Here is a 23,764-nt window from a genome sequence, read left to right as displayed (position 1 = left end):
GGGAGCTTTGCGCCACAGGAGCGCTGCCCTGGCCCCGCAGGATCCCTGTCCAGCCCGTCCTGCCCCTCCTGCCCGGGTCCGGCATTCCCAGCCCCTCCTGCCCGGGTTCTCGGCATTCCCGGTCCCTCCTGCCCGGTGCCAGCATTCCCGGCCCCTCCCGAGCCCGCCGCCGTGCCCCGCCCCGCCATGCCCGCGGTCCGCCGCCCCGCCAGGGAGCGCTGTGGGCGAGCGCCGGCCCGGCCCCTCCCCCCGGCGCGCGGTGCGTTTGGCGCGCGCGGCCCGCGGAGGGGGCGGCGATGGCGGGAGGCGGCGGCGGGCCCGGAGCCGGGCCGGTGGCGCAGGGGCTGAAGGAGGCGCTGGTAGAGACGCTGACGGGGATCCTGTGCCCGGTGCAGGCGGTGCGAGCCGCTGCTGAGGAGCAGGTGAAGGTGCTGGAGGTGACGGAGGGTGAGTGAGGGCCGTGCTGAGGGGATGGGGGGACCCCAGGCCGCCGCCACAGCCATTCCCGGTACCGGCGCCTCATGGCTGCGCCTTGGCCTCGGCCGACACTTCCAGCCGCGTCGCTGGAGCCGGCGGGAGCAGGCGGCTGTGGCTGCTTTCCTGCCGGCTGTCGGTGTGTGCCCGATGTCTCCCCCGGAATCACAGAACAGTTGGGGCTGAAAGGGACCTTTGGAGATCATTCAGGCCAAGCCCCTGCCCAGGCAGGGTCACCTGGAGCAGGTGACACAGGGACACGTCCCGGTGGGTTTGGAATGTCCGCAGAGAGCGACCTCCCTGGGGAGCTGTTCCAGCGCTCTGCCTCCCTCAATGTAAAGTTCTTCCTCATGTTGAGGTGGAACTTCTTGTGGTTTAGTTTATGGCCATTGCTCCTTGTCCTGTCGCTGGGCACTGCTCAGAAGAGTGTGGCACGAAGCTCTTGGCACCCGCTGTGGAGGGACTTGTATGGATTGCTGAGATTTCCCTCTCAGTCTGCTCTAGACTAAGCAAGCCCAGCTCCAGAGGCTCTGCTCACCAGAGGGATGCTCCAGACCCCTCATCATCTCTGTGGCCTCACTAGACCCGCTCCAGCAGCTCCGTGTCTCTGTCCGGAGCAGCCCCTGCCCGCCGCAGGGCTCAGGGCCGGAGGGACAGGCTGGTCCCCAGGGCAGGGGGCACGGCGGGCTCTGCTCCTGGCAGGGGGGCAGGAGGGCTCTGCCCTGGGTGATCTGGGGTGCTCTGTGAGATCTGGGCACCAAGGAGAGCTCTGAGCTCCCCAGGGTGGGCCTTGCAGGGGCCGGGGTGGTGAAGCAGCAGGGCTGTTGCTCTGAGTACCTTGGTCCACCTCAGCTGGAGTCCCCAGGATTGGTCACATGAGGGTCATGCAGAGCCCTTCCATCTGTAGACCCTGCCCTGCTCCCACAGGGATCTCCATCACCTCTGGATGTGTGTCCTGGTGTGTCCCCATGTCCTGCATCTGTACATGGTGTGTTGGAGGCTGAGGCTGGCCAGGATGTAGCTGTGCCCTCATGCAGTGTGAAACTCCAGTGACAGAGCTCCACTGTTATGGAAAGCTGAGGACAAGCAGGACAGTGGAGCTAGACAGCAACTGACCTATGGCTTTGGAAAGAGAGATTCTAAATGAGCAAACACCCCAAGTTCAAGCAGTGTCTCTAATCATTCCATTAGTCTTTTGGCCTTTTTATGGTGGCACTAGGTTAGTTCATGCACTAGCTGCTTTTTCTGTGTGGAAGATACGTTTAAAAACCTATTAATGCTAACATTTTATTTTGCTTCAGCCCAAATCACTGGAGTTTGTAGAAACTACGGGAAGATTTGCAGATGATCTGCTGTGACAGAAGCTGGAGAGTGCAGCACTGCAACCCCAGGCCTGAAGTTTTGCCTATAGCCTGGCAACTTGATGGGCTGGTTGTTTGTGGACCCTCCTGGAAATTTTGCCTTCCCTTTAGTCTGATTGCACTGTTCTGAAGGTGTTTTGGGAAGTGTTTTGTGAACTGTTTTGTGAACTCTTTCTGCCCCTGAACTTCAGCTCAGAAGTGTTACGAGAGGCAGTTTGTGGTACAAAGAGGGAAGGGGTAAGGGTGAGACAGGGTCAAGAGTGGTGTTGTGATTTTGCTGCTCTGGGAGTTAAGGCGGGCAGATTGTTTGATAAAATGTTTGTTGTTGTACACTCCCTTAAAGTGCTTGTACCACACTCAGCTCGGCTCTTCCTGGTATTAGCAGGAATTCTGTGTGTTGCCCCCACAGCTCTTGGAGTTTCATGGAGTGGTTTGATGACATTGCAGCAGCACAAGTCTGGGAGTGCTGGGAGCTTCACTGACCATGGAGCCTTGGCCTTCACAGTGGCAGCTTCTCCCCAAAGAGTGTGAACCTTTCCACAGTCTGTTTGGGTGACAGATTCCCAGAGAAGAATGTTTTCTGAGGGTTCTAGTTGTCCCTGAGGTGCCTTTGAGAGCTCAGGATTGGAGAATTGCATTTAGTGGATGCTATGGTAAGAGGAATGGAGTCATCTACCCTTCTATTTTGTCATGTTTTTACAAATCTGCTGAAGTCCCCGGTAATTCTCTGTGGTTGTAGGGCCAGGACTCTGAGGTCTGGTGCAGGATCTGTCCCTGTGACCTGGAGGAGGCTGCAGGACACCTGCACAAGCAGCTTGCAGGTGACACCAAACTGGAGGGGAGGCGGTTGATGTCCTGAGGGCAGGGCTGCTCTCCAGAGAGCCCTGCAGGAGCAGAGCCAGAGGAGTTCAGCAAGGACAGACAGACAGCACGTTCTGCTCCTGGGACCGGAGAAGCCACTGCTGGGATGTGGGTCAGGCACCGCCTGGCCAGGGAGCAGCCCTGGGACAAAGGGCCAGGAAATGGCAGCACCTGCTGAGCTGGCCAGGGCCAGCAGCGTGCCCTGAGGCCGCCTACACCCGGGCTGTGTGAGCAGGGTCAGGGCAGGGATCAGCCCTCTCCAGTCAGTGCTCATTACACCACACCTGGGATTCCTGGGTGGTTTTGCTCCCACCCCCAGGATGAGCCGTAGCAGCAGAGGGGAGGGAGTTCAGCAAAGGGTCATGGGCTGGGGGGGGGAATTGCAGCACTCACTGCATGGGGTGATGCTGGGGTTGAGGGGTTTTCCACTGGGGAAGCAAGAGGGTTTTGGGGGTGGGTCTGACAGCAGCTTCTGGTAACTATGAGAAGATTGTCAGGAACTAAGAGGTGGGAGAGGATGAGGGATAAATGGGCACAAACCCAAAACAAGAGGTTCCAACTGGATGTAAGGAGTTTTTAAGCAGATTGTCTGTAAAAGCTGTGTTGTTTCCATCCTTGAGTATCTCCAAGACCTGCCTAGAAAATCTGAGCACCCTGATCTAATGCTGCAGATTCTGCTTTGATCAAGGGGGTTTGTCTGGAAACCTCTTGAGGTGTCTTTCAGGGAATTATTTTGCACACCTTTGATTCTTACTCTCTTGCACTAGTCAAGCAGCGTGGGAAGAATAAGCTGTATTCCCCTTTCTGTGCTGTCTTTGGTCTGGAGAGGTTTGCAAAAACCAAGAGGAGGAGCTACAGGAATCTGGTGTGTGCCAGCACCATATTATTGAGGTAGAGAAATGTAGAACATGTGTGTCACAAGTACTTTAAAAGAGCAAAAAATGTATCATTAAGCAGCATGAAGAAGATGCTGAAGTAGAAGTGAAGGAATAGGAATGAGTACAAGTGTTGGCACTTTTAATGCAAAACAAAGGAAAGTAGGGCAAAAAGAGATTGAGGAAGAACTAGTTAAAGTCATAAAACTTAAAATGCTTTCAAATGTTGCAGAAGCAGGAAAGGTTTCAGAGGTGTTCAAAGCCAGCGACAGTACAGAAGGACTGCAGAGGAGCCAAATTCCTTGTGCTGATGTTGACTTGCAACATTGAAGAGACTCTACAGGAGATACGTCAGGGAATCCACATCAGATTGAAGCCTGAGTAGGGGCAGTTCCACTTACCAGTGCTAAAGAATGGATCTCCCAGAGTTTAGAGGGACTCAAACATTCAGTTACTGTTGGGCTGTAAAACTTGCCACTTAGGGACCAGCTTAATACTTAGCTGGTAAACATGGGACAGCCTTAAGTGAGGGCTCCAAGGTGAAGAGCAGCAGGGGCTGGTACAGGGGAGTGGTGTGGGTTTTGCACTGCCTGTTATGGTTAAAATTCAGCAGTTGGAATGAGAAGAGACGGGCACATGAAATTGCTGTGGCAGAAGAATTGTTTTAAGGAGTCCTGGGACTCCCAGAAAGCTCTTAGAAAGTTCACTTGCTGAAAATTTTTTTGCAGAAACTGAGCTCCTGACTACAGCTCTTGACTGTCAGGGTCAGGAGTCCCAGGTGAAGCTGAGCTGCTCAGCACATCTGTAAATGGTGTGGAACAGAGTGAGTAGTGGTGGGACAAAGTTGCTGATAGTGCTGCTCAGTCTGGCCAGAGTGAGAATCAGTGGCACAAATTACAAGATGATTTCAAAAGGTGTGGTGAGTGCAGACACAGAAGGTGTAGCTGGTCAGTGTTGGGCAGCAGAGTAGTGTTGGGGGAAGGGGAGCCAGTCCAGATAATGCCCTAAAAAGTTATGGGCGGTCCTAACTATTGTCCCTGGGAAAAGAAATCCCATTGTCTGTGTGGAGAGTTCCCTGAAAATACCCAATCGCTGCTCTGTCATGCTCCAATGAGCCAAATGGACCGTTAAGGAGGGAACAGAGAACAAAGCCATCATAAATTCCTCATGCTTCCACAGCCAGTGCTGCATGCATTACTGGCCTGCTGCTCCTGCAGGGATCAAGCAGGGCAGCAGAAAGGCAGCACAGACACTCACAGAGGTGTGGAAAAGCTTCTGTTTTCAAAGACATAATTCATTGGCTTTTCTGCCTGGGAAAGGGTTAGCAGAGATGGGGGCCCTGAAATAATAAGCTACAGAGAAGGTGAGTGAGGAGGGATTGTTTGTGACTTTTCATAAAGCTGAGATCACAGAATCATGGAATATCCTGGGCTGTCAGGGGAAATGAATCTGAAACAGGCAGAATGAGGCTGTTGCCCCAGTGTGCAAACTGTGGAATTCATTGCTGCTGGATGTTAGAAGCAGAAATGGTTTTGAAATGATTGAACATTCCTGGAGGAAAAAACTCCTCAAGAACTACTGAACACAGTGGTTGGATGTAACATCCACTTCAGGAGGTTCCTAATGCCAGCATTCCCTTGGGGGTGTTGGGGCAGCGTTGCTCTGCCCCCACCTCTTTTCCTAAGCTGCTCATGGCTTGGGTTGTATAATGTGGTTAGGCCAATGCAGCTGTTGGCTCTCCTGTGTGGTGTGTGCTGCTCTCTCTTCCAGGCAGGTTTTAGCCAGGAGAGGATGGTTCAGGTGTCTGGAGGATGCAGTTGAGCTCCCTGCAGCAGGTTGGCGGTGGATCTGGCAGGTGCTTGTACAAGGAGATGAGCAGCAGTGCACAGTCAAAGCCTCTGGAACAGGCTGAACTGTTCAGGGGGAGTGTCCTGTCTGACTCCATACACTCTGGAGGAATATGGGATGTCTCCTCTGGATTAAGGACATGGTAGCAGTTTCTTCCCACCATGTCACCCTTTGGCAACTGCCAGATCCTCAGCAACTCACTCTGTCACCTGCTTCTGCATCTTCTGTATGCTGAGGAAATAGGCACCACAAGGCAGCTTGGGGATGGGAGATGCATTACTGTTGGTCTCTGGAAAGAGGAGAGTTCACCTGGTGACCTTTGTTGCCTCTAGGTTTTAGTGGAACATAAATAAAAGCAATGCTGAGACTGCAGGGGGAAGGCAGAGAAATGAGAGCTGCAGCTGTGGAGTGGTGCTGCTGTGAGTGTCTCTGACTTGGCTCCACTGTGGAATCAGCTTGTTGCTTGTGAAGTGGGGCTTCTGTTCCCATTATCTGGTCCATCCAGGTAGCACCACCCCTGTGGTGTGCACTACTGCCAGTGTCATATCACCTGAGGATAATTATCCAGTGTGGAAAAATGATCTCTTCCTCTAGGTCTTACTGTAGTGGAGAACATGTGTGGAGCCCAAGTGATCTCCAGGAATGCCAGGGCAGTGGCACTCTGAGGAGTTCAGGTCCAGCAGGAGGGCTCAGACTGCTGGGAATCACAGACTTCTGAGTTGGAATGGACCCACAAGGATCATCCAGTCCAACTCTGTTGAATGGCTTGCGCCCCCTCTAAATTATGAGGTTAAGGAGGTTTAATGGCAGCTTCTCAGACAGCTGGAAAACACTGTTTCCTGCTTGCCAGGTTAGATTGCAAGTTTGATGCTTTATGGTGACAGTATTTAGTTTCTGAACTCTTGTGCTCTGGAAATGTGGTGGTGAGAGATTGAAAGGCTGGACAATTGCCTTTCTTTTGCCCGTTTTATGTGTTTCTGTGTGTCCTTTTTGCAGGTAGGAGGGCATCATAAGGCCATCTTCAGCATGGCTTGTGTTATGACACCCCATGTGTGAAAAGGTGCCTTCAGCTCAGTCCTTTACAAGGTTGTTTGTTGCCAGAAGCTGAGATGTGCATGTGGCTGTGAAGATGGTGCTGACCCTGCAGATTGACTCCTGTGTCAGTCAGGGCATGCTGACCCTCTTGTCCATCTTGTTTGAGACTAGTCCTGTCCAGGAGACAACCAGTGCTTTGATTTTATGTGATTTCAGAATGGGAGATTGGCTTTATGGGTCTTGTAAATGTTCTTTCTATCTCCTCTTCCAGAGCAGGTGGCTCAGCACGTTCAGTTTGATGCTTTAAAACTTTTTGATTCTCTGATGGTGTTTTCATGATACAGTTTGTGTCAGTTTGTACCAGAGCACCTACAGGTACCATAATGTCACAAAATATATTGCATCATGTGTGCTTCCCTGGTTAAGCATGTTTTTGCTTATGGTCAGCTCCTTCCCAGCAGAACTGCTTTAATATGGCTTCAGCAGGGATTTCAGTGCTGCTTCAGGCACTCTGTGAGTCCATGATTTTATGCCATAAACCCAAGCATTGTTTGGAAGGAGAGATTCTGGAGAATATAAAGACATGACCACGACATGTGGTTTTGTGGTGCTCTTGTGGCTGTAGCTTGAATTGTGGTACAGTGAGTGATGGGCAGAAATGAGTGTAAGTCCTGTGGGTTGCTTGAGCTGAATTCTTAACAGGGGTAAACTTTAACGTTGACCTGATTTGTAACAGGGAAGTTGAAACAAGAAATGGCCACATTGCAACATATGATTGAGCCTGTCGGGAAGAAAGGTTATTCCCAGTGGCAAACGCTGGTGTTCGCTCTGTGGAATGCTCCAGATATGTTGAGTGTAGAGAGAAGTTGTGAAGAAGGGTTTCAAAGGAGATACTTAAAACCAGCACAGCTTCTGGAGAAGAGTGACCTCAATCTTTTTATCTTTTGCTGAGAAATGAGGAAAATATGAATGCAGTTTGAGATGTGGCTAGCAAAAGGAGTGCTTTTGGAGCAGTTCTTGAGCATCATGATGGAGGATGAAGAAGTTCCTCAAGGCAGCACATGTGTAGAGTGTCAGAACTCTGGCTAAGCATTAGATTCCTGCTTGGTGTTTCCTCCCAGTCTGTCTGCAGATCCTCATTTTGTTCTGTGCTGGTCTGATCTTGTGACTGACCCTGCTTTGAGCAGGAGATTGGACTGGGTGACCTCTCAAGGTCCCTTTCAACACAAGTTGCTTTATGATGATGTTACTGAAAGTCAGTCTTGTGGAAAACATCTGTGCCTGTGTGGCTGAGGACCACGATGCACAAAGGTGGGCAAGTATTGAGTAAAGGAAACTCAGTTTCTGGTGCTGCTGTGGGGGTGGTGGTGAGATCCAGCCTCTGCAGACCAAGTGTTGCTTTAGTTTGGAGTGTCTGTGGCCATGGACCACCTGGATTCACCAGACTGCCACAGTCCTTTCTCCACCTCACCCTATCTCTGCCCTCAGCAGAGACGACTAAAAGGGACCTTTAGCAGTTCCTGAGCCAGCTCTGTGTGGATGTGCTGAGCTGGACTTGGTCAGGGCTGACCCCTTTCAGCTAGGCAGGTAGGTGCAAAGATTCACTAGAAACTTCTGCTCATTTATTCCTTCCTGCTTGCTTACGAGTAAATTTTGGTTTCATGTGGCTTAGTTTGGCAAGAATGTTGGGGGTGAAGAGGTTACATAACTGGTTACGTGGTAGATGGAGCTTGTTGTGAAGGAGGAGACTTTGATTTTATTAATATTGAGGTTAATGAGGAGGAGAAACAGAGCCATTAGAAAATGTGTTTGCCAAGTGCTGTCTATGCCAGAGCACTTTAAAAAAAGCTTCATTAAAAGCTTCTAATCTTTGAGGTTTACAGACTTTATCTTGGGGAGAAGACTTGGTATTTCTGATATCTCAAATTTACAAAATATAAGTGGAGGAATTGCCTATCAAGGTCCATTTGAACTGCATTTACCCATGATATTTCCAGCCAACTGGGAAAGAACCCAATAATAAACATCCTTTGAGAAAAGAGGAGCCAGTGAGCTGTACAAGGATCACTGTAATATCAGTCCCTGGAAATATTCTTGGAGCAGCTCATTAAACAGCTTGTCACTGTCTATAACAATAGGATAAATAGCTGCTACACAACTAGTACTGTTTTATGTGATCTGTTCTTGATAAATCCATCTGATTTTGGTTTGACAGGAGGGCTGGGTTATTCCTTAAACAAGTGCTGGGTGTGAGTGATCTGAATTCAGCAGGATTCCTAATAGGAATTTGCCACAATGGTAATTTATCAGTTAAGAAGATATAGTTCTGTAATATTTCTAAGCAGGACATCAGCTGAAAACCTGGGGGGGAGTGGGGGGGTTGTCAGTGGCTTATTGTCAGACCCAAGGGGTTTGTAGGACAGAGCTCTTGGTCACTGCAGCAGTGAGTAGGTCTGGTGTCCCAACAATGGCACTGCAGTCTGCCTGGGGAGCAGAACTAAGGTGCTGGAAAATGGAGAAACTAAATATTGTAAACCACAGGCCATGATTAAACCTTCTCCTCCTGCTATTAAACTCCTTATCTACATAATTTAGAGGACTATGTGCAGACACTGCTCCTCTCCATAGGGTGTAAGCCATTCAACAGAGTTGGACTGGATGATCCTTGTGGGTCCCTTCCAGCTTTCCAGTGTATGCAGAGAGAATACATCAAATGCATATATGTAAACAAATTAAGAATTGTGAACTAGAATACTGAGTTGTAGCTGTGTGAAGTAGTTGCAGTTACTCTGGCTTCTTTTATAGCTATTTCTACCCTTTTTAGCTTTCCATTTATACTCCTTATACCCTTCCAACTTACCCTTTAAAGATGGGGCTGAAATGCAATGCCACACTTGATCATGGAAATCACAGACAGCACATGGAATAATGACTGCTTCAGTTAAGAGAAGTATTATGTTAAGTACATCTTGGAATGAGGCTCCCTGCTTTCACAGCTGGGATAAGAGGGTTATTTTCCTCTTTCTTAAATGCATGATCTATGAAGAAAGGATAAAGGAACTGGGTATGTTCAGTGTGTGCTGTGGAAAGTGACAGGCAATTATCTCCCAACCCAGAAAAGCCTCTTAGCAGTGAGGTGGGTATTAGGAGACACTCAGCCATTTGTGAAGCACTCAGATGTGCTGCTGAGGGAAGTCACAGAACTCCTTTTGAGAAGAATTTTCAGTCTGTGTTTGTCAGGGATGCTGTCAGCACGTTTAGCCTGTCTGCAGGAGGCAGAGTGTGCTGACAGGACCCCAGGGCATAGCTTCTGCTCCACACCTTCTAAGAACTAAAACATCACAAATGTGTTTCTTAAGCAGACTAGTGAAATTAAATGAAGTATTTAGGACAGTTTTCAGCTGCCTGGAACTTAAAATTGCAATTTTAAGCAAATTTATTGAGTTGTATGGATTTACCATACCAGAACAGCTGCTCTTCTGGGCTTTTATTTCCTGTGCTCAGCATCAACAGAATTGTTACAAGTGTTTGAATTTTGCCTTTGTCATGGAGCTTGCCTGGCAAGAAGCCACAAGAAGCTCTTGTTTTCTCTGGACAGATTCTTTGCAGGAGAAGGTCCCGCAGCCCCGGGGTTGTCCAGGCAGTGCTGGTGTCCCGGACCCGGGCAGGGTTTGCTCAGGAAGGTGTTGGTGTGTCCTGGGCAGTGGCAGGGTGAGCACTGGGACAGCTGAAGGGATGCCTGCACGTCCCTGTGGATGAACCCAGGGTGTCCACAGAGGGACTGCTGGCTGCCAGTCTGCTGCTGTCTTGCTCCATCCTGGATCTTTTCTATGCATCTCTCCTGTAGAAACTTGAGTAATGATTTGACATTGTAGATAAGACTTTTATATATGTATTTAAATAATTTGCTTGTTATTAGCCTGCATTGCAAAATTTTTTGCCCATGAGGAAAGAAAATAAGATGCCAAGACAATAAATGAATTTTTTGTGGAGAGCACAGGGGAGAATTAATGCTTATAATTTATTTGAGTAGCTGTGCTTTGGAATTGCCTTCTCTTTCCTGCATATGAGTCACTCAATTGGTATGATGTCCTTCTCCAAAAATCTTGATGACTTTTGCTGTGTGGCAGTAAAAGTTACAATACCAATATTTGGGTTTTTTTCCTTGCAGAATTTGGTGTTCATTTAGCAGAACTGACTGTGGATCCTCAGGGAGCTCTGGCCATCCGGCAGGTGAGTTTTCCTGGAACTGCAGAAAGAATTTAGATGGAAATTTCCTTGGTTTTTAAAATATTCTTCCATGTTTTCAGGTGAAAAATTGAAAGTAGCTTTCTGAGTCTTTAAACATTATTCTGGTGTTATACTTCAACATTTTTTGAATTTTTTTTTTTTTTTTTACTTAGTAAACCTGGTGCTGAGACAATACTGTACTGGAAATGGACACAGCTTAGGATGTGGGTGGTAGACATCAGCAAGCAGAAGTGTGGCTTCTCTTTGTAGAAACTTTTTCTGTAGGTGTTTTCCTCCTTGGAAAGGAAGTTTTGGTTGTGTATTTCTTTAGTTACTTTGTGACCTGAATCTTGTGCCTTTCTAGAGCTGCTGCCTTGGGTCAGTGCTGTGCAGGCCATTGCTGCTCAGTGCACACCCAGCAGTTCTTTTTACTGCAGTAACTTTGTGGTCCATTTCATGGATTTTTAGCATTTTTGGCAAGTCCTGCTGCCCCTCTAAAAGAAGCATGATGGGACAGGAGGCAGAGCAAATGTGTCAGGGGTGATCCTTGCAATGGTTCCAGGATGTGTCCCTGATTCCTGACCTCTCTCCTGACACAGCTGGCGTCCGTTATTCTCAAGCAGTATGTGGAAACTCACTGGTGCTCTCAGTCTGAAAAGTTTAGACCTCCAGAGACCACAGAAAGGGTAAGACTTGGTTTCACATTATCTGGTTTGAAATACTTTATCCATCAAGAATATGAATTCTTTAGACACTTAAAGAAGTACCAGTGTGTATTTTGAGGATTAATGACTTCAGTTAAGGTTTTTCAACATTTTGCACTTCAAAAATCTGTTTTCAGTTGCCTAAAACAACACTGGATTTGAGAAGCTTGGGCTACTTCCTGTAGGGAAAGTTCAGCCACAATGCTCCTGTTACTCTCAGAACAAAACTAGAAGAAAAGCTGCTTCCTAAGTTTCACCAATACTGATTCTGGCAGTCTTTTTTTGGAGATTTGCTAAATCTTTTGTTATACATCTTGGGACTTAAAAGTTGTTTTCCCATGACAAATTTTAGTTTAAGGCTGCTGTGTTTCATTGAGAATCTGCTCAGCAGGAGTATTTAACAGCTAAGATGGCCAGAGATTCCAGCCCTTTCCACTCTGACTGTTGACTGGAGAATCTTTCATATCTAGAATATGATTCATCCCATCCAGAGATAATTGCTTGAATTATGTCCCAGAAGTGGCTTTTGTTTTTTCCTGTCCCTTCAGGGCTGGGTGACTGTTCTTGTTTACTGAAATCTTCCAAAGTAAGCAAACATAGTCCCTGACACTGGAGCTGGGATTTATCTCAGCTAACTCTGGATGTTTTCCATGTAGATCTGTACATCCTGTGTAGTTGCAGCTGTGTGCTATTTACTCTGTGCTTGTCTGATGCTGTCTGTGAGATGATGCTATGTTAAAACACACCATGCATAGAAGAACTAATGGTTGCACTAGCAATCTGCAGCCTAGTCCTCTACCTATTAACCCACATACTTACAGAAAAACTGTCATCAAGCACAGTTGATGCACAAGTAATCAAACTCGTCTGAACGATTCTCCCAGCCATAGTGCTGGTCATGCTCGCCCTACCGTCCTTAGGAATCCTCTACATAATAGACAAAATCAACGAACCCGATCTAACCCTAAAAGCTATCGGTCACCAATGCAGTTTTCCCTAAAAAATTACGGGGTGTAGTGTGTGAGAGTGTTTTTGTCTCCTGGATGTTCATTTTGTAAAACCAGCATTGAATCAATATCAGGATACAGTCATAGGTTTAGATTTCTGTAAATTAGATTGTGCTGTGGCTCTGTTGTGAATGCTGTTTCCTACAGGCCAAAGTGGCAATCAGGGAGCTGCTGCCCAGCGGGCTGCGGGAGTCCATCAGCAAAGTGCGCCCAGCGTGGCCTACGCCGTGTCAGCCATCGCCCACTGGGACTGGCCCGAGGCCTGGCCCGAGCTCTTCAACCTGCTCATGGAGATGCTGGTCAGCGGTGATGTCAACGCAGTGCACGGAGCCATGAGGGTGCTCACAGGTCTGTGGGAGCCGTGGCTGGGCAAGGCTGCTCTAGGGAGCTGTTTAGGCTTTTCCTTGTACCAGTATTGTGTCGTGTTTCATACAAATTGAAGAAGTTGGAATTTTCTTGCTCTCTTCCCCTGGTGCCTGTTGCTGGCTGTGGAATTGTGCTCAGCAGGTGTCATGAGAGCTGGGGAAGGAGGTGCTGTGCTGCAGGTTAGAGCTCAGCAGGGACTTGGACTGTAACACCCTGTTTTCCAGATACCTGCAGTTTTCAGTGTGATATTTTCTGCTTGCCTTTGAGGATTGCCTCAGGTAGATCAGATGACCCTAGTCTAGTGAAGTGCAAATCAGCATGTTTCAATTCACTTAATGTTTCCCAATAGTTCTATTGCTGCTGTTCCCTACAAATTGGATTTCTTATAAGAACTTCTCTTATTTTTTTCCATTTTTTAGAATTTACCCGAGAAGTGACAGACATACAGATGCCACTTGTAGCTCCAGTTATTCTTCCAGAGATGTACAAAATTTTCACAATGGCAGAGGTATGATCTTCACAGTGAGGTTGGTGATATTGGTGGGAAATGAATTCCCATTGGTGGGAAATAATTTCCACTATGAAATTAGTGGGAATGTTTCTTGGAACAGAGAAACTTCAGATTTAAGGGTTAAGTCATACTGCAGTATGAGTTAGACTTAAAGAGTTTCTTGATGATATGATAATTAATGGCAGCTAATGTTTCAACTGAAAAGTTGAAGCCAATAATAAAATAAGACAATAAAGCTAAAGCAAAAATGAAATACAATTAAAATATAACTAAAGGAAGTATTTTGTGTAAGAAGAATGTTGTGTTCCTGATGTTTAACTTCTGTCTAGGTGTATGGGATTCGCACGAGGTCACGTGCAGTGGAGATATTTACCACGTGTGCCCACATGATCTGTAACATGGAGGAGCTGGAAAAGGCAAGAATTTAACTTGACATACAAGATGCTTTGAATTCAAACTGAGTGAGGTTCTAAATAATTGTTAATATGGAAATGAAACACTGGGAAATTACATACTGTGTCAGCTGGAATTTGGGGGAAGAGGCTGTAATTTAATACATGTAAAGTAGCTGACTCTCTGCTTTACATGCATGCCTTGATAGTGGGACTTGGTTTCCATAATTAAGGTTAATTTATGGTTTATCAACAGATGTGCTTGTAAGAGCTCAGGAAAGGGGGGAGTCAGCATGGGGAGGAGATGGGGTATCATCTCTTTGTTTATAAATCTGTAACTTAGCTTCCAGCCTTCAGCTGAGCCCTGTCCCAATCACCTGCCAGGCCTTGGGTAACAGGGGACCCTTGGGCAAGGCTTTGGTTCCAAGCTCCTGGAGCTTCACCCCGTGCTTCAGGAGGTGCCTTGGCCTTGTGTTCCTGAAGGGGTGGGGGTAGCCAAACCCAGCCCAGTTTTGGAAGAATAGCTGTTAAGAAACAAACACAGCAGTCAAGCAGCTTTAGATGTGAGTCTGCTGTCTGGCTCTAACTGAGCACATCTGCATTGTAAATGGCCTTTGACAAGTGGCTTTTCCAGCACTCCCAGACAATAAATGGTTATTTTTAACTTTTTGGGGTGTGAGGATAGGGAAGGGTGACTCTCAATCTAGTGGCTGTTCCCTCTCTGTTTGCACAGGGAGCAATCCAGCACAGACTTTTGGAAAGTTCTGGTAATTACATTGTATCTGTACTGCCATGACAAGGTTATTCATGCACTGTATCACGCAGCTGATATCAGTGTCTAAGAGATAGTAGTAACTCCCCACTCTTATTCTGGAGAAGGGCCGAAAGTGTCCTTTACATTGAATACTAAACCTTTTCTTTGAAATTTGAACCTTTGAAATTTTACTAAAAAAAAAAAAAAGGGAATCTTTTTATAAAAGGCATTTTCTAATTGATTTTAACATGGGACTTCGCTGTCCTGGCTATGGATTTATGAGGAATACTCCCAATAAAATTGTTTTGGTCCTGTATTACTTGCTCTGCCAAGGACTGCTTATGGAGTGCTCTGACATCTGGAAAAATACTTGCTGCATTTTCCTAGGAAGAATCATCCTGTTAATCTTCAGGCCAGCTGTTGATACTCAGCTTGTTTGGTTTGGGGGATGGAGGCTCTGTAGGGAGATAAATGCCAGCCGCAGGGTTTGGGGTGACTGTGTGTGTGATGGAGCCACCCCAGGTTGGTTTTGAAGCCTGGGGGTGCTAGGGTGCAGGGCAGGATTCAGCTCATCAAATGAAATGATGGGGTGAGCACTGCTCCTGGGGCTCTCAGACTGGATTGTCTGGATCCCTCTTGAGACTCCAAAGTGATAAGTTGGATGTGTGTGTGTTTTGTGTGAGCCTGTGCTATAGGGTTCTGAAGAGTGGGATTCAGCTGAGCTTAGTTCCTTACCTAAAGAGAGAGCCCAAGTGATGTTTGAAACAGCTTTCATGTGACTTTGCAATATTCTGCAGTTGCCATGAGTTTCTCTTCTATTTTGTACCAGCAAAGTGCATTTGCTGTTGCTTCTAGTGCTTTACCTGTCAGATGTGGGGGGTTCTGTATCTGATATTCAGCTGTGCTTGCATTGTCTGTAACCAGGGTGCTGCCAAGGTCCTGATTTTTCCTGTGGTGCAGCAGTTCACAGAAGCCTTTGTCCAGGCCCTGCAGATGCCTGATGGACCAACATCGGACAGCGGGTTTAAGATGGAAGTTTTAAAGGTGAGTCACTTAGGGCTGGTTAAGTGGAGAAAGAACTGAATACCAACACACACTCAGATGTGCTGGAAAACAAACTCAAGTGGCACGTCTCCCAGTGTGCTCATGGGATGAACAGTGAAGGCTTTTGGCTCCCAGCACCATCAACAGTGAAACAAGTTGTTCACCTGTACTGAAGATATCTATGATGAGATCCATGAGGATCTGTCTGTACAGTGATCCACAGGAATCTGGTCCACAGGACCATCTGTCTCTGTCATTTGCTGATCTTATGTTTCTTGGATATGTCTTGGACATCATAATCTGTAGTTAAATACCAATATTTTCTAAAGGTGCTGCAGAATTCTGCTGCAGCGAAGTTGTAAAAGCTTATTAAGTGCAGGTGCTTTTCTGGAACTTACCTGCTCTTTAATGCCAAATGATCTCTGAGAAAGAGAGATGGAAAGTCTTTGTACTGTCCTGGTTTCCTTTAGAGAGGTGATTGGATTGGAATGGAGAGCTCTGTGTGCATGGGGACAAGGGCCAGTGCAGACCCCTGTAACAGCTTGGAGAACACTGGAGCTGTAGGGTATGTGCCTGCAGCATGGGAGAGCAAAGAGCCAAAAGCATCAGTTGCAGTATCAAATCCAGATCTTTCATTTCCCTGCCTCTCTGCTGGGGTGAGCAACACTCAGGTCAGTGTACAGGTTTCTGAGAATGGGCACTGAGGCCTGTTCAGTTCCATGAAGAAAACAATAAGTGACAAGTGTCAAAAGTCAGGATGACCAGCTTTGTGCTGAAGTGTCGGCGATGGAGAGAGACTGGGAGACTGACTCGGTGATCAGAATCCGATTTTATTGTGGGATACAAACACTTACATACTATTTCAGGGAGACTAGTAATGTGTACTACAATGATTAGGTTAAAATCACAAACTTACGCATATAACATCATCTCTTGCTTGCAGAGTTTAATGGGATTTTCTTTTTCTGGTAAACCCATTTGATTTAATCTTCTTGCAATCCCGGTCTAATTTTCAAAGTTCTGTTTGCTTTTGCCAAGGCATCCTGTTATCAAATCTCTTATGTTAACCAGTCCAAAGTCCATCATCTGTCTTGTGTCCCCCAACATTCCAACACTGAAGTAATGAAAATACATGCTGGGAGGTGCTATTGTGTTACGGAGAGCAGCAGCTCCTGAGTTCTGTCTTGTGGAACTTGTCTCAGTCCTGTTCAAGGCAGCAGTGCCTGGTCTGGGCATCCTGTGGCTTCTCAGTGAGGGGCTGCATGTCTTGTACTCCAAGAACAGCTGGAGCTGTTATTGCTGTGCAGCACTACTGGAAAGCAGTTTGGGGAAGGATGTTGGCAGTTTCTGTTGAGACAATGTCTCTTGTGGGGTTTTTTTTCCTTTCTGTTGCCTGTGCACTGGGATTCCTGGGGCAGTGATTTATAGGAACAGCAACATGAAAGGAGGACTGCAAGGTATCATCTCAATTTGAACAGGCTGCAGCTCAAGAATATTTGGATCTCTTACTCCAGATACTCACATTTGGATTGTTAATGAGTAGTGGTGTTTTTCAGCCTCCACAGAAAGCAGTTGTAACTGATGGCTTCACTCTAAACCAGGCCAGGCCAGTTCTGTTCTCATTACATCAATGCATTCTGCAGCCTTTTCTGTTATTTAAGTAAGTTCTTGCTGGCATTGGGCTCTTTGCATGGGTATGTCAACACTGGTCCCACCAGGAGGTTCTTGAACAATGTGACAGGCTGGGAAAGTCTCTGAGGAAATGTCACCTTGTTGTTGCTCTGCTCCTTAGCTGTGTGAGGGGCTCTGCCTTTGGCCTCTGCAGGGGACGTGCAGCACAAGACGATTTGGATCTGAATACAGTGCTGTGAGTCGGATGGCATCGATGGCAGCAGAGAATCAGTGTGCATTTAAACAGCAAATTCAGGAGATCTGCTGCTGACAAGTGGTTTGTAGGAGGCTCTTCTTGAAGAGATGAATGTTCTGGCTGTTGACTTAAGGCAATTCATGGTTTTGTAACTTAAGATTTCTAAGCTGATGATAGCAATTTTCTGAGGAAAAAAGGATTCAGGTGAATTGCCTTCACTTCCAGAGAAGTGGATTTTATAGTCATTGTAATGCAGAAGTAAGAAACCTTAGGGGATTATTTAAACCAGCTCTACAGATGAGGTCATTACAGGAACCCCTTGAAAAGCTGATGCAATGGAAGAGGGAATTGAGACTTTTTATAGCACATATAGCACTTTTCAACCAGATGCAAACTCAATTCCATTTTCTTTTCCTTAATGAAGTGCTGTGCAGCAAATGATAGGAAGACCTTTTTTTTCCCTTCACTGTCACTTGTGAGCTTTGTACTCCAAAGTTTATGGAGTTCTTGATGGAAGTCAGAGGCAGTCCTGACCTAAACCGTTGTGCTGTCCATGTCAGAATGTTCTGCAGGACAGTGGCAGAAGGTGTAAGGAATGCTATTGCAGTGTGCACATCTGCCTGATTGGCTGGGACAGTTATCCTGGTATGGGGAGTGAATGGTTTGGATCACATCATGGGGACCACTGATGGTTAATGTGTCCCAAGTTGTTCCCAGAATAGTTACAAGTTTTTAAGCAGTTATCAGAAGAAAATCGGGGCCTTTTATCCTTGGAAGAGATGGGAGGTTTGGCCACAACAAAAATACCAAGTGTGAAGACTAGAAGGAAATACCCATGGGGTAATTTTTTGTTGTGTTTGATAGTTCAGCATGAATTAAATTGAGGTCTCTAAGGATGAATGAGCTGCAACTGTGCAATTCTTGAATCCTAATTCCAGTGTTGAACATGCTGCTGTTGATTGTTTTGAAAGAAACAGACTGATTAAACATGACAGGTGACAGATTTAAGGCAAATTTCATAATAATGGAGTACAAATTGGAATAGAGTGGTGTACTTAGTGTGCAGTAATATATCAGGAACACCAATTAACCAACAATCTAAAGCATCTTGCAGCCTTGCTGTTGTGCTTCTTCATTTGTGCTTAGAAGCTGTTCAGCACCTGTGGGGTCAGAGACGTTATGCTTACATTTTTCCTGACACTGGAACAAATAACTAGCTAGAAAAAATAATTAATCATAACCTCTTTGTTCTTGGATGGAAGATGAGGTGGGATCCATGTCTTGGGACAAACTTCCCAGTTTTATGAACAAAGTTCTTCACCTGCTGCTTCTGAACTTTGACTGACAGTCAGCTTTAGCGTGCTCTGTAGTGTATATTTTAAGCTTTTTATCCAAAAATTTAGGGATTTCTTCTCTATTTAAAGATGCAGACAGGAAGAGAAGCAATAAAAGGTTTTGATGGAGTGACTTGAAGGAGCAGTGCTCTGAAGAGAGAAGGATAAGGGCTTTCTTGAAGGATTAATAGGTGGTGGAGCAATACGTGGGGATTGGCAGAGGATCTGTAAAGCAGTTCTTTGAGTTCAGACAAGCAGTGGGAATTGGCAGAATGAGGGGCCAGGGGTTGAAATACAGCATCTGACAGGAGAGTGCTCTGTTTTTTAATGACTTGCTGTGCAGGAACTGGTGACCTTGCAAATGCAGCTTTCCACTGTTACAACTGCAGAGCCATTGGGGAGCTCCCTTAGCACTCCAGCAGCTCTTCCTGCAGAGTTGGTTGGGCATAGAGCTTGGAAACATTTACCTGGGGTTCATATGGAGTGGCATATGGAACAAGTCTGTTTGGATGCTCGTGTGGCCCTAGGCAGGGTGTTGAGTTTGCAGCAGTCCTGAAGATCAGATTCACATCCTTTGCCAGCACCTGCTTAATTTTTTTCCCCAGAGACTTCAGCATTACTTCTCTGTAACGCCTCCTTCTAGCACCTGCCAGACTCATTCCCAAACCCACATAACTGGGTTATTCCTGATGCCTGCTCAACTCCAGTACTGATATTAGATTGCTCTTGTTTTTCTGGAAGGTGAATTACTATTTTTTTGTTTCTGTTAATGTACCCAGTGCTGCAAACAAACTGCACAGAGTGGTTTGTATTGGGTAAGCACAAACAAACTGACACCTGTGTGTCTGGGAGCAGCCACCTCTCAGGCAGTTTGTGAGGGGCTGTACACTGTTCTGTAACAAGTGTAACAGAGCTGGAGCTGTGCCTCTGGGGAGGAGAGGGGGGAGTGAGAGCTCTCTCACTCCTGGAAGGTCCCAAAAGGCTTTTGGCAAGTGCCAATGGAAGGGCTCCCCTAAGTCAGGATGATCAGCTTCAGGAAAGTCCAGGCACAATCCCCTGTGGAGCTGCTGAGCTGCTCCCAGAGCAGCCCCTGTGCTGGACTGGCACAGCCAAAATGGGAAGGGAATTGATCTGGGTGGGTGTTTGCTTCTCCAGCTACTCCTTGGATGTGCAATGGATGTGTTGCTTTCATGAGCAGAAGTGTGGAAAATGGGCAGTAGTCTGGTTTTACATTACATTAGAGTTCTTTTTCTGGGACAAACACTTCCAGGATAATTGTATCCAGCCAGTGCTGCACAGTGATGTGCTTTGGATTTGAGTCATTGTCTTACCACTGCATTATGGCATTGTCTTCACTCCAGAGTGCCACATCTTGTGTTATCCCTTTGCTTCCCTGCCAAAGAGGAAACACCAAGAGAAGTGTGCTGGTGAGTGTTTGAGCAAGAGAGGGGATTGTGTGGTCAGGAGTGAGAGGTGACCTCGGTGACAGGAAGGCTTTGGATGATCTCAGTTGTTAATGAAACAGCAGCCTGTGATTTGAGTGTGTTGATGGCTTTCCCAGTTTCACTTTTGACTGATACTCTTTTTGGTTCCAGGCTGTGACAGCACTTGTGAAAAACTACCCAAAGCACATGATTTCATCAATGCAGCAGATCCTGCCCATCGTCTGGAACACCCTTACAGAAAGTGCTGCTTTATATCCTTGGTAGTGACTGTGTTTACCTGGAGTCAAATGAGACAAACTCAGTAATGACCTGACTGCTGGAGAGCCACAATTCATGGAGTGCTCTGCCCTGCCAGACAAAAGAGGATCTTTCTCTTACTTCTGGAGTCTCCATTAAGTTTCTTTTTGCTTAAAATGTATGCTGATTGATGCATGTGCCCTGTAGAACTGCCACAAGCTCTGCATTGTTTCTGGTACTTTTTGGTAAAAATTGTCTTCTTAAAAAGGTGCTGGTCACAGTGTAAAGACTTTAGGAGAAGGAGAATCAGCAGTACCTCTCACTGCAGCAGAACTAATAGCTGATTGCACTTGCTGCAGAAGCTGATTTGCCATTTGAATGTTCAGTCAGTGCTCCACTGCACACCCAGCTGTGTCAGAGTAGTCTGTGGGTGCATTGCCCAGTTCTTTGAAAACTGACAACTCAAATCTCTCCATATTGTTTTTTCAGACCCCTGTTTAAACACAGTGGAAGGTGTCCCTGCCCATGGCAGGGGGATTGGAACTACATGGTCTTTAAGATCCCTTCCAACCCAAACCGTTTTGTGAATCTATGAAAATACAAGGAGCTGTTTGTTAGATTTTGATGGTGTATTTCTCCCTCTCCTGTCCCGACTCCTACTACAGTCCTGTTGGTATGGGCAAACAAAATGGGCTTTTGTTTGCAAAAGGGGAGAGTCTTGTTCTTCCTTTCCTTGTGTTTGCTCTGGTACTTGTTGGATCTTCAGTTCACCATCTGCAAAGAAAACTCCTTCCTTCTTAGCCCCAGGTTAGTTTTCTGTCATTTTCCAGGGCTGGTGCTTGTGGAGAAGCTTGGTAGGGAGCAGAGCCAACCTAAGGTAGGATGTGGGAACATGGAGTGGTTCCTCACCCTTGGGCAGCAGTGAGGTGTTGAACTGGCTCACATCCCCTGGAAAGAATGAGTCTGGGGGGTTCTGTTCTTGCAAAGTTAACATAAATTAAGTTTTAGGTTACCTTGGTGAGTTTGATCTAAATTATTCAAATAATATGAAAGATGTGCTGAAGTGGTGTGTGAGTGATCTGTGGAAAGCGGTCTTTGAACTTGGGCAATGCACAAAGCCAGGAGCTCCTGGGGTTCTTGTCTGTGTGTCCTGAAGCACAGGATTCTACACAAAATCAAAGGCTTTTTAAAGAACAAAACCTTCCCAAGTTATCAGCAATTTTAAGACAGGAACAGATTAATTTCAAAATATGTGTTGTTCTTTAGAAAAAAGCATTTCCTTAACTCCATCCACTTATGTGAGAACAGAAGTAAATTACACAGAAGAGGTGGAGGATCCTGTGGATTCTGATGGTAAGAACTTGCACTTCACTTCTGCTGTTTGAAGAGGAATGGAGTTACCTAAATATTGCTGTCCAAACAGTGACTGAAACACCATGGGAGATTGTGCTAAAGGTGCATTTACCGTGTTAGAATGGTGTCCATCACTTCTTTGCAAATTACTTGTGATTGTGATCAATGAAGGCACACAATTTAAGTTTTCTAATGGCTCAGGGAGTGAGATTGGCAACAATTTTGAGGTAAAAGTAGTGGGACAGAAGAAAATCAAATAGGTTTTATGTTGAGCTTGATAAATTTTAATGAGGGGTGTGTGGTGGGAAGAGAGCAGAAGGTGATGAGGTCCAAATCCTCTTGGGGCTGCTACTGCACTTGCTAGTCCAGGAGAATGAATAAATATCTGCTCAGAGAAGCTAACAGTTTATCATTATTTTCACATCCATTTGTACCTTTTTGTATGTTGGCATATTCAGTCATGTTCTTTTTTGTTTTTTCCACTTTGTTCAGGTGAAGTTCTGGGCTTTGAAAATCTGGTGTTCAGCATATTTGAATTTGTTCATGCCTTGTTGGAAAACAACAAATTTAAGAGCACAGTGAAGAAGGCTCTGCCAGACCTGATCTATTACATCCTGCTTTACATGCAGATCACAGAGGAGCAGGTGAGCATGTTTGTGTTGTGTAGGAAACAAAGGAAATGAGAGATTTAAACCAGCAAGTGTCCTGGGAAGAGTTTCAGTTGTGGAAGCTGCTGTAATCTAACAGGCTGTTCCATCACTTTGCTGTGGCAGCACTTAGAGGTTCCAGAATGGTACAAGATGGACAGAAAATCACAGATCACAGAAGGGTTTGGGTCAGAAGGGTTTTTAAGGCCCATCCTGTTCCACCCCTGCCCTGGGCAGGGACACCTTCCACTATCCCAGGTTGCACCAAGCCCTATCCAGCCTGGCCTTGGACACTTTCAGTGATGGGACATTCACAGCTTCTCTGGGCAACATATCCAGTGTCTCAGCACCTCCTTAGTAAGGAATTGCTTCTGTAATCTAAACCTACCATCTTTCCCCTTGCCCTGGGGCCCTGGTAAAAGGACTTTATTTTTAAGGCAATTACAAGGTCCTCCAGGAATCTTCTCCAGGCTGAACAACCTCAGCTCTTCAGGCTTTCTTCCTTCATTCTTCCCTGTGCTGTGAAAATGAGGATTTTCATGCTGAAAGGAATAAACAGCTTTCTGTGAGAGCCAAAATATTGTGCTAGTAGGGTGAAATAATTTGTACTGAAATTCTGCATAGCTTCTGGCCTCTCAACTGTCACAACCATCATCTTTTAGTTTAGGTAGACATGCATAAAAACAAGCACTCTGTTAAAAGATTTATCTGCTTCTCCCATTCCTCATCTAAAAATAAAGCTGCAGCATTGATTCCAGGTCAGTCATTGGTTCTGTGAATCTCTGATCTCAAATGAGGGGCAGAAGAGCAAGATGAGCTCAGAGGAGAGAGTTTCTTCTTTTCAAAGGTTTCTGCAATGGAATAGAAGAAAAATCAGTTGAGGATGAAGACTTCTTATGGCAGAGAAAAATTCTGAAAGTGGTCTTCCAAAACAGGTTGCAGGGAACAGAAAAGCTGCCTTTCATGGATGGTGTCCTGAATTCTCAGCTGTCCTGTCCTTTTTATCTCCTCTAGATTAAAGTTTGGACTGCCAATCCACAGCAGTTTGTGGAGGATGAAGATGATGATACATTTTCCTACACAGTGAGAATTGCTGCTCAGGATCTCCTGCTGGTATGAAACACATCCCACATTTAGATACTGCAGTAGTAATAACAAGTATCAAACCTGCCCTCAGGAAGGGCATTTAGAGAAAAGGCCAACTTTTAACAGTCCATACAAATGAGTGTTACCATTTTCTTGTGCACAGGCTGTGGCTGCTGATTTCCAGAATGAGAGTGCAACTGCTCTGGCTGCAGCAGCTACGAGGCATTTGCAGGAAGCTGAGCAGGCTAAAAACAGCGGTGCTGAGCACTGGTGAGGGGCTGGGGCGGGGAGGGGACGGCCCTGGGGCCGGGAGGGGAGGGGACAACTCTGGGA

The 23,764-nt window shown here is 46.3% G+C and overlaps 1 protein-coding gene across 1 annotated transcript in view; it reads left to right on the top strand.

The window, feature by feature from the left end:
- Positions 1–277: 277 nt before the first annotated feature.
- Positions 278–23,764, top strand: part of IPO9 (importin 9) — a 41,093-nt gene continuing 17,606 nt past the window's right edge. Inside the window, 13 exon segments of the mRNA XM_030965716.1 lie at positions 278–447; positions 10,626–10,687; positions 11,284–11,370; positions 12,543–12,603; positions 12,606–12,743; positions 13,181–13,269; positions 13,602–13,688; positions 15,343–15,462; positions 20,259–20,359; positions 21,640–21,698; positions 22,191–22,342; positions 23,360–23,458; positions 23,595–23,701. Coding sequence (XP_030821576.1) covers positions 297–447; positions 10,626–10,687; positions 11,284–11,370; positions 12,543–12,603; positions 12,606–12,743; positions 13,181–13,269; positions 13,602–13,688; positions 15,343–15,462; positions 20,259–20,359; positions 21,640–21,698; positions 22,191–22,342; positions 23,360–23,458; positions 23,595–23,701 — 1,313 coding nt within the window. The 5' untranslated portion in view covers positions 278–296.

This window comes from Camarhynchus parvulus, chromosome 26 (genome assembly GCF_901933205.1).
Source record: "Camarhynchus parvulus chromosome 26, STF_HiC, whole genome shotgun sequence".
Lineage (NCBI taxonomy): Eukaryota > Metazoa > Chordata > Aves > Passeriformes > Thraupidae > Camarhynchus > Camarhynchus parvulus.
Note: the sequence above shows the minus strand (reverse complement) of the source record. Positions and strands in the feature narration are given on the sequence as shown.